A 16,620-nucleotide genomic window follows, 5' to 3' on the forward strand; every position below is an offset into this window, starting at 1 on the left:
GTATCCATTAACTTACTGTTAGGCCGCGAATGCAACAACCCTTGAGTTTTCGCATGAGATTCTGAGGAGAAAAAAAAGTCTTGGATTCAGAGAAATACGGTATCACTCCAAAGATTTCTATGGCAAACACCTCAGCTTTCTTCTTCAAACAGCGTCACCTAACCTAACCGTATATGTAGCCTATCATGAAAACATATTTGAAACACATGTAGAGAAATAACCTCCTCATGAAAAATTTACGTGTAAATAGTCGTAACTAGACGCGAGAAGATATGAAATATCCTCTGAAATCAGTGATATACTCTGCCATATCTTCAGGTGTATCACATTCTTACTTAATTTCCATATATAACATTAAAATTAAGGTATCGTTTACTTCAGTCTTTATTTTTAACGAGTTCACAACTGCTATCGGCCACGTTATTTACGCATTTATTACAAAAAGGTGTTTTCCTCTTTCATTTTCATTTTCTTTTTGGAGAACAGCAGTCAATGGGTATTACTAATAAACTCCAACATCGACTTTGAATGTCAACGAGAGAGCTCGCAAATGCACAAAGTGAGAAAACTATACCGTACCGAAGATGATCGATAGCATTTTGTTGCAACCGTTTCTGTATTCTTATTCGAACAGCGTTACGTATCCTAACTTAACTGTACTATACGTATGATGAAAACACACTTCAAGCGCCAGTAGAGAAACTATAACTTTCTCGCTATAAATTTTCATAATAGCCTTTCCGTAATTTAACCAGATGCGACAAAATATAAACTAACCTCTGAAATCAATTAAGCACTCTGCCATATCTCAAGGTGTATCCCATTCTTACTTAATTGCAGTATTTAGCCTCAAAATTAAGCGGTCGTTTAGTCAGCCTTAATTTTAACGAGTTAACAACCGTTATCGGACACGTTATTTATACATTTATTACAAAAATATGTTCTCTTTCATTTTGAATTTTCTTTACGGAACAACTGTCGACGAATATTACTAATCGACTCCGACATCGCCTTCGAATGTAGACGAGATAAATCGCTAGTGCACATAGCGAGGAAACGATGCCGAAGCTAATCGATCGCATGCAATATCATCGCTGGGGTGCATAAATATCAGTAGCGGAAAAAATAACGCGCGTTTAATCGCTCGTAATAACGGATGCGCCAGTGATAGGGTTCTCGCTGTAACCAAAGGACAATACACAGTTTAATATAGGAATTTTGAAGGGACAGAAAAATGTTGTCGCTATAATGGAGTTCTCGTTATATGCCGTACTCGCTATAGCGGACTTCTACTGTAGTTAAGAGAGTTGTTAGCAGTTTCAACTTCTACACCCTAATGTCTACTTTAGGAGAACAATGTGCTCATGAGAACCAAGATGATTCTGTATAAGTTATACTTTGTGTCCATTCTCACATACAGTCCAGAAATATGTACACTGAAAGAGAGAGAAGTTAGTAAACTGTAGGCATGTGAGATGAAGTTTCTACAAACTACCGTCCAAAGAACACACAAGGACCATGTAAGGAACAGTGAAATCAGAATGGAACTGAGAGTATACTCTATAGAAGAGAAGCTAAGGACTTTGAGACTAACATGGTATGGACATATAAAGCGAATGCCTGGCACAAGAACACGTGCATGCCTAGAAAGAAGGATTGAACGAATAAGGCCAGTGGAAAGATCTAGGAATTGATGGCTATACCAGCTGAGAGAGGATGTGGGGAGAAGAGGAGGGAATTGGGAGTCAGTGGTGAAAGAGGAGGCATCTCTGGACAGACAATGATGGCGAAAACTTGTTCAACACCACCTTACCCAGCACGCTGGATCGGTTCCGTGATGATGATGGACCAAGAATCACAACTCAAATAGGAGAGGTTTTAAAAGCAATAGGCAAGGCTTCACAAAAGCAACTAAAGAGGAAGTTGAATTTATTCTGCTTATACCAGCGAATGGCATAACAAGAATTAGGGATTCTCATGTTGGTGTGATTTATAGTATGATTATACATCTCCGTATAGAATGAAATTCAGGCTAGGAAAAAAATCAAAGAAGTAACCAAAATGACGTGGACCACAAGAGTTGTTTAATGTCATCTTACAGAACCATCATAAAGGTTATAGGTATAAAGTCAGAGCAATAGTTAAAAGGTAGTACATTCATAGTGAGTAAGGAAATGTAACATACAATTCACAAATGAGAAAATGAGTCAAAATAGTGGCTTATGGTCCAGTCCAATGAACAGTCTGTGCTTTAATACCATGCATATGAGGTAACCCAACTCAATGAGTTAGAACACTGCTTGCCACAATGTGAAGAGCATGTCACTTTGTGTATCGTGGTGACGTAGTATTTATCCAAAACAGAGCTTGTACTAGCTACGAGGCGCGATGCATATCTCGGGTTGTAGTCCCCATCTCGTCTGAGCCATTCTTGATGAATTGCATTGCTGGAAATGTGGTTGCTAGCTCAAATCTAGCCTCCCAAGATGCACATTGATGTTTGTTCTGTTGTTACTCTAAGGCATTTTCATTAAATGTTTAATTGAACATTTGGTATACATGACGTGTGTAAAACTCTCTGATTAATATTAATATCTTGTACAAGGCAGACTTTAAGCCAATTCGAACATTAAAATATGGTTTAGCAGGCAGTGCAACTGATGAATTTCCATTGGCCCTGTTGGCCAGTGAAAATTTCTATTTCGTGGCTAACTCTTGGTTATAGGAATCACAATGGTGAACCAATAGATTTTATCCACAATGGTGAAAGCAATAAGGGGGAGACGGAAATGTATGAAACTGGCAAGACAACTGTAACGGTGGATTGCATGCCCTCCAGACAGCTATTTAATATCATTACCGGTAATTATTCGATTAATTTTGTAGTATGTGAACCAACAATAATAAAAGTAAATTTATAAGGTCCACCTTTTCCTTTGTATTTTATCTATGAACCACTTATTCTTAAGGGTAATTTTGCTAAGGACCTGTATTCTATGTGTGCATATTTTCTTGTGTAATTTGTTCTCTGGCCCTCTTTATAAGATCGGCTGATGACACCCAGTGTCGAAACCGGTACCGAAATAAACATGTTGTGACTTAAGCAGAGCAACAAAATTGTTTTGTATTGAAAAGGGGGACCTCTTAAATTTACTTTCATTATTGTTATTCTCAGTTCATTACGGACCATTATGAAGTTTTTAACTTTAAAAGGTCCACCTTTTCCTTTGTATTTTATCTATGAACCACTTATTCTTAAGGGTAATTTTGCTAAGGATAGGTAAATCAGCTATAGAGCATCCGTAGTTAAGAAAAAACTACAGGCTTTATGGCTTACTGCATTCCACTGATGCCATAGTCCCTTTATCACCACGGCTCGGACACTTCTTGTGGAGTACAGTGACGACATAACATTATACAGCTCTTGCAACACTATGTGTAGATATTATAATAATACAGTATAGCCCCTATTTAACGTTTTTACACGGACCTGATTTTTTTTAACCTTAATCGAGGTTTCAGTAGAAAGCACACCTTTTTCAGAAATCTTTGCCTGTATAAACATAAATTGTACCAACCTACATTATTTACACAGTGACAGCAATAAAACAAGGAGATATCTACCCTACACACTGTACTGTAGTTACGGTTTGTGCTTCATTTTGATAGATTTTTGTCAATGAATGCAAAACCTCCTTCGGTTTAAGGTTGTTCTTTTAATGTTACATGTGATTTTTCATAAAAGTCTGGAAAGATACCAAACTCGCACAAAAACACATTAAAATCGGTATGAAACAGCAATTGGTTTGTTTAAACATATTTGTGGATATTTTTGAAGCAGTGGCTTACTCATTAGCACGTATTTTCTAATTCCCATAGTCTGAACAGGCATATTCAGTTTCATTCTTTAAAATTGTAATAGCATCACTTCTGAGGCTTGCGGCAAACATTTCCATTTTTTGACTTCAAACGGCATCACCTAACCTAGGTTTACCGCGCACGTATTATGAAAACATATTTCAAGCTCCCTGTAAAATAATATTTTCACTATAAATTTACACGGGAACAGCCTTTCTAAAATTTAACAAAACACAAAAGTACATAACCTAACCTCTGAAATTAGCTACGCACACCGCTATATCTTGAGAAGGAGAAGTATCACATTATTTTTTTTTTTTTCAGTAAATAGTATTACAAGAGGAACATCATAAGTTGGCGACGATGGCGTTGTAGTGAAGTTGTGTTGCATAATATATCGATCTATATGCAAGAATTGTCTCTCTGTTGTGGTTTCTAGAGGGTGTTTGCAGCTTCTTTTGATGTGCTGACCTAGTGTTTGTGTTGTCTAGTAGTTCTATGATTTTTATTTGCTGTTATTGGTGTTATATTTGTGAAAGTTTTATGCCCTAAGTGGAAGCCATTTTGGATTTCCTACAATGGTCCCATAGATAACACTAGAAGGCAATTTATTTTGAATATTGAATTTTAACGACCATATTGTAATCGAAAGCGACTTTCGATTGCAATTTATTTCATCTGTCTATAAATTCTTGCCCTAAATGTCAGCCGTCTTGTCCGATTTAACATAATTGCATTAGAAACCACGATTCATATAGGAACTCTACACTAGACCACAGAATCTGTATTGTTTAATTACATCCATGCCCTATCTAAGTAAACCATCTTTAAAACGGGAAAATCAGCAGCGTCTGTACTCCAGTGGAACGACTGTGAATGGCGTCTGTTCTCCATATTATGGGCGGCCTAAGTATCACCTGGCAGTAGGTATAAAATGCCCTTAATGACAGGCTAAGCGACCAGCTGGTTGAGGTAGTCTTCGTCGCATCTGTGGCTACGTCTTCTCGAAATTCGGAACATGCTAAGGCATTCGCCCGAAGCGACGTGCGCCACTTGCACTCGAGTGACGTGAGAAGTTTGCAAGGGTTACCTTCCCATGGACAGGGTAGGTTAAAGAAGTCAGTCCAACAAGGGCAATTAAGAGTAAGATTTGCTACACTAAATATTGGAACGTTGACTGGTCGACATCGTGAGCTAGCAGAAATGTTGAAGAACAGACGTGTGTATTGCCTGCGTACAGGAGACTAAGTGGAGAGGTTCCAAGGCAAAAGAAATTGGAGATGACTACAAACTCGTCTATCATGGCACCAGCACAACATCGAATGGTGTGGCAATAGTGGTTGGCTTACGCTACCGCAACAACATCACAAGTGTTGTCAGAGTGTCGGATAGGCTCATGTCTATCAAGGTTGATTTAGCATCAATAACTATCCATATCATATCTTGCTATGCACCTCAAACTGGATGCACGGAAGATGAGAAGGATGAATTCTGGAAGAGTCTTGATGACCATCTTGGAATAATTCCTCCAGATGAGTTCATTTTCCTTGGAGGAGACTTAAATAGTCATGTCGGATCTCAACAGGATGTATACAGGCAATATCATGGAGGATATGGTCTTGGCACGCAAAACGATGAGGGATGCCGTATACTTCATTGTGCAGAGACTCATGACGTAGTCGTGACCAACACATTTTTCAAGAAAAGGATAACTCATCTAGCTACATATACCATTGGAGGTCATGCAACTCGGATCGATTACTGGATGATATACCAGTGGAGGTCATGCAACTCAGATCGATACTGGATGGTTCGACAACAAGATCTGAAGATGGTTGTGATACCAAAGTGATCCCATATAACAGCATTGCCCCTCAACACCGCTTGCTTGTTCTGGATATTCGAAAAACTGTCGAACATTCTAAGACACCTAAAACTGGACTTGAGCATATTAAGTGGTGGAAAATGAATGTCTACAAGAAAGAAATGAAAACAGCATTAACCAACTTCTTAGTGAAGCCTGACCAGTCAGTTGAGGGCATGTGGAAAGATGCTGTAAAACAGATACATCAGGCAGCAACAGTAACTCTGAGAAAAACAAAACCCGGGCGAAAATACATTGATAAACAAACTAGGTGGTGGGTTGATGAAGTCCTACAAGCTATCAAGGAGAAGAAAAGGTAGCCTTTAAGACTTGGTGGAAGACACGCCTGGATACTGACCTTCAGAGATATAAAGTGCTGAAATCAGCAGCGAAAAGAGCAGTGGCTGCTGTAAAAGATCATTGTTACCAGGATCTGTACGACCAGCTTGACACACCAGCAGGAGAAAATAACGTTTATCGCCTTGCAAAGTCCCGTAACCGTCCAACCCAGGATATTATATACGCCATGCATATCAAGGGAGCTGACAACAAATTACTACGAGACCAACAAGCTATCCTTCAACGATGGTCAGACTATTTTGCAGATATCAGCAACAAAGAATTTGATCATCCACCGATTGCAAGCTCTGATCCCGTCTATGGACCTGTGCCTTTGATTATGGCAGAGGAAATAATCATTACCATAAAGAAAATGAAGAATGGTAAAGCAACTGGCCCAGATGACATACCAGCAGAAATCTGGAAAATTCTTGGCAAGCCCGCTGCAGAATTCCTTGCCGCACTCTTCAACCAGATCATCATCGAGAACAAACTTCCCCGTGCATGGACAACTAGCATGACAGTCCTAATCTGGAAGGGTAAAGGAGACATGAGCGACTGCTCAACATACCACCCTGTTCGACTTGTCTGCCATACACTGAAGATATTTGAACGAGTGCTGGACAGCAGGCTCAGAAACATTGTCACAGTAACATCCAACCAGTGTGGATTTGTAAAGGGCTGCAGCACAATCGATGCCATCCATGCCACACGTCTATTGATGGAAAAACATAGAGAGGGGCAGAAGAGTGTACACATGGCATTTCTGGACCTAGAAAAAGTATTTGAACCGAGTTCCTCATTGACCTCATCTGGCGAGCTCTGAAGTCCCGGAAGCCTATGTAAGCTGGGTACAACGTATGTATCATAATACAACTAGTGTGGTCCGGTCTGGAGTCCAGTTGGAATCTCTCCCTCCGCCTTTTGATATCATCGTGGGTGTACATCAGGGCTCAGCTCTGTCGCCTTTATTATTTATCCTCTGCTTGGATACAGCAACAGCTGACATACAGACATCGCATCCCTGGACCCTTCTTTATGCGGATGATGTGGTACTTGCCCAACAAACACGCCTTGGACTCCAACGCCAGACACAAACTTGGAGTGACAAATTAGCTGAGAATGGTCTGCGCCTCAACACCCAGAAAACCGAATACCTAGAATGTGGCCGCCAAACTAGTGGGACCGTAAGGATCAATAATCAAGACTTTCAGAAAACCATGCATTTTAAATACCTAGGGTCAGTTGTCACTTCGAACTGTGATGCCACTTTTGACACCCGAGCGCGAGTAAATGTAGCCTGGCTCAAGTGGAGACAAGTCACCAGAGTCCTCTGCGATAAAAAGATGCGTCACCATCTAAAGGCAAAAGTTTACAAGACCATGGTACGCCCAGCAGCTATTTACGGGGCAGAATGTCGTCCAATTACAAAAAATCACGAGCAGACTCTTCATACAATGGAAATGAGGATGCTTCAATGGACTCTTGGACTGACTCGATGTGACCACATAAGAAATGAAGATGTTTGACAAAGGCTTAGCGTCACCCCAATTGTGGAGAAAGTGAGGGAAGCTAGTCTCCGCTGGTACGATCACGTTGTGAGAAGGCAGGATGGCTCAGTTGCTAAAACAGCTCTCCAAGTTGATCCGGGAGGAACACGACCATGTGGAACTCCTTTAAAGCGGTGGACTGACAATATCAAGGCCGACATGCACGATGTTGGTTTAAAACCTGAAGATGTCAGCAATAGGACGAAATGGAGGAGGCGTGGCAAAGCAGCGAACCCCATACTTTGGGATAAACACTAGGAAAGAGAGAGATAGTATTACAGTTAATCGAAAACATATTATCCTGACGAGTCGGAGTTGTGAGCAGACCTCAGGCTCGGTGAAGATCGATTCACTATCAATTGAGATTTTAAAATTGGTTATATATTATACCATGTTTTGCGAATGGAATAAAAGTCTGACGGATAACTAAGCAAGTACAGTTTTCTGAAATACTGTTATATTTACCCTATTTTGCTAACATAAAATGTGCATTGCAATTACAAAACAATAATGAGTACAATATAAAAATAATAATTTTTCATAATAATAGTAATTATGATAATGAAAATGGTAGCTCTTATGAAATTTTATTTTAATTGATAAATTTCATCAAAAGTTACTCAAATATAAAAATATTGTTCCATTTACCACAAAAGACTTCTGAGAAAAAGAAAATACAGTCTTCTAAACAGACAACATTACTAATATGTAAACAGTCTTACGCATTCACGCAAATTTGAAATACGCAGAAAAATGCGCTAGGCCGTAAAACAAACTCCAATTATAATGAAATTTAAGAAATTGTTTCGAATTCATTCGTCAATAATATGTCCATTTGCACATAAACTTATAATATATCATAAAATATTGAAAATATCACTTTCGTCAAGCACATGTTTGCCGCGAGAAGCCATGTCTTAGAGCTCACTGAGTGTCAACATCTACTAATACATGTTGATCGAAAATATCATAAATTCTCTGACTTAGACATATAATACTGCCATCTGCATAAATACTCTTGTAACTAATACATGAAAAAACACGATGTAACCATTTTTAGTGAATTGTCAAACCTTACTACGGGCTATGCACCTCAACGCGGACTGAGCATAATTTCGGCCGCTGCGAGCTAGACCAGAAAGAGTTAATGTTCCATAACCAAAACGAATAGAAATAAATATTTGAGAAGTTTAACATTTCCTTAACGCTAAATGCGGGTTTTGCCCTATTGTGAATTACATTAAATTGAATATAAAATTGCATTGCCCTTATGGAATAATTTTTGTGACTGGAAATTTCTTCCGTTAAATGCTGGTTTACATTAAATCGAGGTAATGCAAAATTGGGGTTATACTGTAACATAAATGCCCGATTTTCTCCAGTCATTAATAAAATTTCTTATCGTTGAATGTTTCTCAGGATATCACTCCAGTGACTGTATCATTTGAAATAGAGGAAGAGTTTGAACATGTAGAGATGCAAACTAAATAATAATGATAATAATAACAACGTAAATATCATGTGTGTCCAGAACCCTGAAGTGATTGTATCTAGTCTTGTTTCTTATATCTGAGAATGTTTCATGATCGCTGTTTCTTTAAGGGACCCGAGTGCTGAATTCATTAGTCTCCAGAAACATTTCACTCTAAAGACAAATATTGTATGGTTACAACATAGGAAGCTCCGTTAACAGATTGGTGACAGCAAGACATCTCTCTATCCACAATGTATCCTACAGCTCACTTCAGATAAATTTACTCGTAATTGACAACAGGTGCAAGAGCTTTATGTTCATTACAAACTACAATAAATATTCTTCCATGACATACAATACAGAATACCGAATGTCCTATACATATGTGAATGCGAAAACACACAATCACAGACACATACAGTAAAAAATAAATATAATTTAAAAACAAATTAATCTACATTATCAGCAACATGGAGATTTCAAGGCAAAGGTGGAATTTTTATCTCTTCCCTTTACACACTGCTTGAGAAACAGCTGATGGTGGTTAATAACGTTTTCATATTTGAAAACAAAGCATCCAGAATGAGTTGAAGCTGGGTAGTAGACAAAGCCGCGATGGTTTTAGGAATTACAAGATCTTCCTTCTTCAAAATAAGGAAGGAAGCCAACGAAGGGCCACTTCAAAATCCCAGAAAAAGTTAATTCCAGACTCATTAAATACGATGATTTTGTCAGAAGTGGAATACGGTGTATTGTTCATGAATTCTATTTTAGAAATGAACTGCTAACTCTTAATACACGAAAAGCAATACACTGCATCATCACAAGCAATCATTGTAATGAGTGACACAAGCAAAACTGGAAACATGCCACGCTGACCTAACCCATTGTAATTCGCAATAGTTGAGTTGAGTTATACCACGTGTTCACTACTGTACATATTCCTGCCACTTCACACTGAATTCTGGCATTATCTGACAAACATGGCCGGCTGTTCCGTATTGTGAGCCACACATGTAATATTTAAAAGAATAAACTCAAAAGATATCATACTGATTGAATGTCTTCTTCAGAATCGTGTGGCACAGCCAATGCTTGTTTCATAAGGGAAATAATAGATTTTGATAAGGCTTCATTATAATTCTTATGTACATTTGGAACTAAAGGGGGAAACACCAATAGAACTAAAAGCCCATAAGACCTGTAATCTTTTCTTAACCCTGGATATTCTATCATTAGGGGCCGTATTTTTTTGTAATAATGATACGCACAAGTTTTTTTATATTTTCTTTCTTGCCTATATATAACTTTCCAGGTACTAAAAGTACCGTATTTTAGCAAAATGAACTTGCAAAATATTGCGAAATCTGATTTATTGCACGAATTGCACAAATAATCATTAAATGTACCCCACTTGGTATGAAAAATTGCGAAATGACATGTGAAGAGTTCTCCAATTAATGTTTAAATGCTTCTGAGAAATTGACTATTGTAGTTTCCTTCTCATTTGCTTGATGGCACTGTATATTCTCCATACAAATGTACACAAAGCGGTACACACTGTGTATCGAAAGTATGTGTATTCAGTTCTGCAATCTCTAAGGCAGTTGATAAAAATCAATATTTGTTATCGATTACGGCAAATAGCGTTGCGGTCGTAACAAGATATAAGACCGGTCATAGATACAGCATTGCGCAACGAGAGTTCGTTGCTTATGAACCTTTATCAGCAAATGTCCAACATCTATATATAAAATAAGAGTTTTGTCTGTACATTGCTCGGAATTTAAAAAGGATGGTATTTCTGTATCGGTTGTATCCATAGAAGCAAGGAAATGCACATTTTAACTTTCTGTAATTTCTTGTATGCAAGATTTATTTTTTTCATTTTCTTCATCTCGAAAAGCCAGGGGTGGGGGTCTAATGCATGAGTAAATACGGTAAACAGGGAAGAAAAGGGCATACTTTGCTGATCCTTCAGTAGATAAGATGATTGAGTTGTTTTTTACCAGTTTGAATAGTGGTGGCGATATATAGACATTGGATGTGTGGCTTGCATGAGTGGGTTATGTGTGCTTGCGAGTAGCATTGTTTTTGTTTAGTGATATTTTTGTACATATTGTATATTATAGCTTCCATGGCAAGTTCAATGGCAAGTTCCCAGAGTCAAGCTCTTCACTCTCCTGGATCCAGTCAGTCGGGGTATGCCTCTAAGCCACGGCGGAGATCCTTCCAGCGAGCACAGCAGGCATTGGTGTCGTCTCCAGTTCCTAAGATTGTGCATAGTAAAGGTTAGTCTATTACCTTTTCCATGATAGGGATTGAAATGTGAAGCATAATCAGTATGACTGCTTGGACAAAGTCTTATTTACACTATATAATATTTGAATATGAGAGTATCTTCATCAGTATAGCACACACACACACAAAAAATCTAGATATCATTCAAAAAGACTGAGAGAATGGTAGCATATCCACTAGTAATAAACCACATAACAGTAAGTAGCAGTAAAGTAAAAATAGTGAAACAATTTAAATACCTAGGAGAAATTGTAACATACAGCTTGGATGAGAAACCCACATGGCAAGAAAGAATTAATCAAATTATGAAAGCTCAGTAATTAACATGGTCTACACACAATAAAAAATGTCTATCAGAACCAAATTACCGTAAATATGTATCATGAGTAGTATGTTCTAAAACAAAAAAGAGTCAGCATTTTTTGTGATGAGTCAGCACCCAAGGTCATTAACCGCTAGCATGCATACATTCTGTCCCTACCAGATTTTGCATAAGAGAGCAAGCCTAACCTCACAGTCGCCATCTTGGAGGGGCCTAACCTAACTTTTGCAGCCAGATGCCGTTCCCGACACAGATTTTACATATGAGAGCAAGCCTAACCTTACAGTCGCCATCTTGGAAGGGCCTAACCTCTATCTTGAGTACTGGGCAGTGTGGATTTGCGTAAGAGAACAAGCCAACCTCACTTTTACGACCAGATGCCCTTCCCGAAGCCATCTTGGGTAGTATGACAATGGCAATTCGCAGATTTTGCCGACTCCATCTTGAGTAGTAGGGCAATGAAGATTCACATAGGATAGGACGCCTAACCTCATGGAGGTGCCTGACTACACAGAGCCTAGTTTTATGGTCAGATGCCCTTCTCGGCGACATTTTGGAGGGGCCTAACTACACTGTCGCCATTTTGAGTCCAGTTTTACGGTCAGATGCCATTCCCGTCGCCATTTTGATTCTCCCACCAGAGGGGGCACATATGGCCTAACCTAGTTTTATAGCCAGATGTCCTTCCCAATGCCATCTTGTAGGGGCCTGACTACGTGGGGCCCAGTTTTACTGTCAGATGCCCTTCCAGTTGCCATTTTGGAGGGGCATAACTACACCGTCGCCGTCTTTGGCCCAGTTTTACGGTTAGATGCCATTCCCGTCGCCATTTTGATCCTCCCACCAGAGGGGGCACATATGGCCTAACCTAGTTTTATGGTCAAATGCCCTTCCCGACACCATCTTAGAGGGGCCTAACTACACAGGGCCCAGTTTTACGGTCAGATGCCCTTCCAGTCGCCATTTTGGAGCGGCCTAACTACACTATCGCCATCTTGGCTGAGTTTTATGGAGAGATACCCTTCCCTCCTTACAGACGCCATTTTTGAGGGCCTAAGTACACAGTCGCCATCTTGGGCCCAGTTTTATGGTCAGTTGTCATTCCCTTCTCCTCCTCCTCATCTAGCCTAGTCCCCCCTTGGAGTAGTGACAGAGCTGTGACGTAATAAGCACGGGCGATTTAAAAATTCCGTTTTAACATGCAGCGATTATGTCAACATGGTTATATGCATGTTTAGACTTGTTCTTTATCAAGGTTACCCACTAGTGAACTCAAACCTGTATAGATGTTATAGGTGTGAGTTTTTCTTTAGTCTCTGAGATAGAGTGATAGAGAGTAGAACGCTTTATTCTATCATGACAAGAACATTAATAGTTGATGTACAAGGCTTTGAAGTGAACGTCAACAAATTTGTGTTCAAGGAGCTGACTGTGTTGGATTGCACAGTGTTGTGGGCGTCAAAACTCATTAGTTTAGTATTTAGCCCATCTTTCCCTTACTGTTTGCAAACAGATGAAGTCAAAAAGCAGACACAATAGATAGAATAAAATTCAGTTCTGCAGTGGGAAGAACAAGGAATCATTTGTGTAGAGCAGATCTTGTTTTTTAAAGGGTTGTGAAAAGAAGGAACGGTTGCTTATCTACCATTAACATGTGAAATTATCGACATGCATGAATTAGGATGTTCATCATTTAAAACTCTTCACAAGGTGCATAGTGGAGAAACAAATAAACAGCCTTTATGCCATGTGTGCATGTTCTTTGAATGGTTGTGTTGCAGTGCATGCCAGCAGGTGAACAACATATGTAAATTGCAGTGTTAAAATGACGTCAGTGTGAAAGAAACATTTGTAGGGTAAAGACATCAAGTATTTCTATCTGATACTAACTGTAATGCAGTTGAAAGGACAATTGTAAAGTTTTATGCCTCAAAAAATACTAAACACTTTTACTGAAGAAGAGTTGAAAGCATTCCCAAAGGCATTTTTGGTCAGTGTAGCTGCGAATGCTGTAAAGATGATCTGGGATAAGGTGCCTCTGGAGTGGACTCAAGGTCCTGTTTTGTCAGAGCTTCAAACATGTAGTTTACATCATGAACAAGTGAGATTAGCTGGGAGACCTTCAGTGAGACAGTGCCGTACATGTCAACTCATTAAACTGTATCACGGACCTAAAACTAACGACTTGTCTAAGCTTATAAACACTTATAATGGTTGTGAAAATAGTAAGCAAGTTGTCGCAGAAAAAGGTGAAGAAACGTACTGGGAGAAAGGTGAGAAAGCATGCTGGGCATGGACTCATCAATAAGGTGATTGATCTTCTTCCTTTTGAGCTTCATCTTCCTGGAAATCAACTTGACGTTCGCTTGGCACGTAGTGATCCTGGTATTAATATGTTAGTTGCTGCCTGCAAAGAGCATGACATTGCTTATTGTCAAAACAATTCTGAACTAAGATATGTAGCTGATGAAAATCTGTATCGTAAAGCTATCAGCGTGTGTCGTCACCTAATGCTACAGTTGCTGAGAAGATAGCAGCACTTGTCATTGTTGGTGCAATGAAAGGAAAACTGTTACTGGGTGGTGGCATTAAACAGCGAAGGCAGTAGAAATAATTTATGTAAGAAAGGATGGAATTGATTTACTTAAAGAAAGAAATATATATATATATATATATACTAGAATAAATACGATTCGTAAAACATAATGCTGGTGTTGTTTGATTTTAATATTAATCCTACCCCTACAGCATGTTCAAAATAAACTAGTAGTAATAATGTACTTGCAAGTTTAATCTTGTCTTATGCCGCAGAAGAAAGGAGAAGTAGAGGTTCGAGAATAAAAAAACTCAGATTTAACGTACATCCTCTTCATTAATCCATGAATTGAAGTTATTGAAGTTAAAACCAAGCCATTTGTCATAGAGTTTATTTCCACAACATCGAATAACACGTTCAATTAAATACTGATCAGGATATTTCTTTTCTGCAGTTCTTCGATGCAGAATCCTCCTTCAATAGGCTGTCCTTTGAGATCACGAAGTAAATACATAACTGGATTAGTAAGCTTAACACTCCCGATTTGAAAAAATTTCTGTGCTCCAGTTAGGGGTGTATCCTTTTGCAAAGATAGACTTTTTGCTGATGCAAACAAAATCAATGTTCAGCCGATTTGATTATAAGATGAATAGCACCTAAGCGCTGTGTATTCTTTGTAACAAGATGTGGCTTTGTGGCAGTAGTGTAATGAGGTGTATCGTTGTAGGTAGACACGAGTCAGGTGACAGTTCAATCAAACGATAAGAACCTTGAGCTGTAAAATCTCGCCACATCCTTGTTTTGAGTGTACGATAAAAGCGTTCTACAACACTTGCCTTGAGATTGCTTTACGTAGAGTAGTGATGAATACCAAGTAATTTGAGGTAAGAAGAAAAATCCTTTTTGTAAACCTCTTTACCTTGATCGGTTTGAAGAAGACTTGGGCAACATTTCGATTGTTCACAATATGTTTAAATGCGTCTTCGACGTGAGCTAATGTCTTAGAACGCACAATTTGTGCAAAAGCATGCTTAGAGTACACATCTATGACAGTAAGTAGATACTTATACCCCTTATTGCTAGAGGCATATGGAATCATTTGAATCATTTCTACTAAGTCAGCTTGCCAGAGATCATCTTTTCCGCGTGTAATAACGCGTCTGTGACAGTAGGTGCGACGTACTGGTTTATGTAACTCGTGTGCGATGCTTATCTGTACAGGCAAGGTCTTATCTTGACTAGCCATTACTGAATAATACCCACATTTCTCTCTATTTCTAGAATTTCTGATTCGTGACCTATGTGACCAGTATCTTGCGAAGCTCTTAGAAGTTGCAATCATTCAACAAGTAAGTTAGGGTCATTCCAGTATCTTACATCTACATATGGCAACAAAGGCTTGTAGATAACATTAAGACCACATGCAGTAGGTTGATGTGACGGAAACAGCTTAGAAATAAACTCTCAATACTTGTAACTCTTATTTGCATTTACAGCTTCTGTCCTCTTGTAATTACGTCGTGTTGCATCAGTAGCAAAATGTATTGCTTTATATTTAAGATCATCTTGTAAAATTATATCCTTGTCAGGTATTTGTGAGAAAAGGAGTTCTAAGAGTCCTTTAGTTTTTTTATAGGTAACACCTTTTACGATGAGTCTGTTGCCATTAATCTTAATATTTGCATTACCTATCCAGAAATAGTCATCTTCATAGCCAATACCGTAGATTGTGCCAGTTTGTCCTGTAAAGAGTTTTTCTATAAGGAGCAAAGAGTGATCCATAGGTATTTCGAATAAAAGTCTTAAATGATTACGATACTCTGGCGTGATCATAACCTCAGACAAAGAAGGTAGATCTTGTGTTGATGCAGTAGGTGTTTCAGCAATAACATAATCTCAGACAAAGAAGGTAGATCTTGTGTTGATGAAGTAGGTGTTTCAGCAATAACATCTGTAGTTAAAAACTTAACTGTCTTAGATGGTGGAGTATTGTTAAGATTTTCTTCCTCATTCTCTTCTTCATCCCTATTCTGCTTCTCCTCTTCCTCATCCTGCTTTTCTTCTTTATGCTTTTCTTCTTCTTCATGCTTTTCTTGTTCATGCTTCTTTTTATTACAAGATGATTGCATAGAAACAAAACTTGCAGTAAACTGGGGCAATGAAGTAGAATAAAACATTTCTTTCAGTGGTGTACCTAGTTGCATTTTCAAAAGTAAATCAATGTCTGTTTGAATATGTTTAAGCTCTTCAAAGGTTTGTCTAATAATGTTTCGAGCATGGATTATACGTTTTGTAATCTCTTTCCTGGATGTTGACATGATGGTGGTTTTTGATCAACTGGATACTAACTCTGTATTGATGCATACAAAATGATCA

The 16,620-nt window shown here is 38.6% G+C and overlaps 1 protein-coding gene across 1 annotated transcript in view; it reads left to right on the forward strand.

The window, feature by feature from the left end:
- Positions 1 to 16,620, forward strand: part of LOC136875910 (serine-rich adhesin for platelets) — a 171,235-nt gene that overhangs the window by 89,118 nt on the left and 65,497 nt on the right. Inside the window, exon 9 of the mRNA XM_067149529.2 lies at positions 11,218 to 11,376. Within this exon, the coding sequence (XP_067005630.2) occupies positions 11,218 to 11,376 (159 nt within the window). The remainder of the gene's footprint in view (positions 1 to 11,217; positions 11,377 to 16,620) is intronic.

The sequence above is a fragment of the Anabrus simplex genome, chromosome 6 (genome assembly GCF_040414725.1).
Source record: "Anabrus simplex isolate iqAnaSimp1 chromosome 6, ASM4041472v1, whole genome shotgun sequence".
Taxonomy (NCBI): Eukaryota; Metazoa; Arthropoda; class Insecta; order Orthoptera; family Tettigoniidae; genus Anabrus; species Anabrus simplex.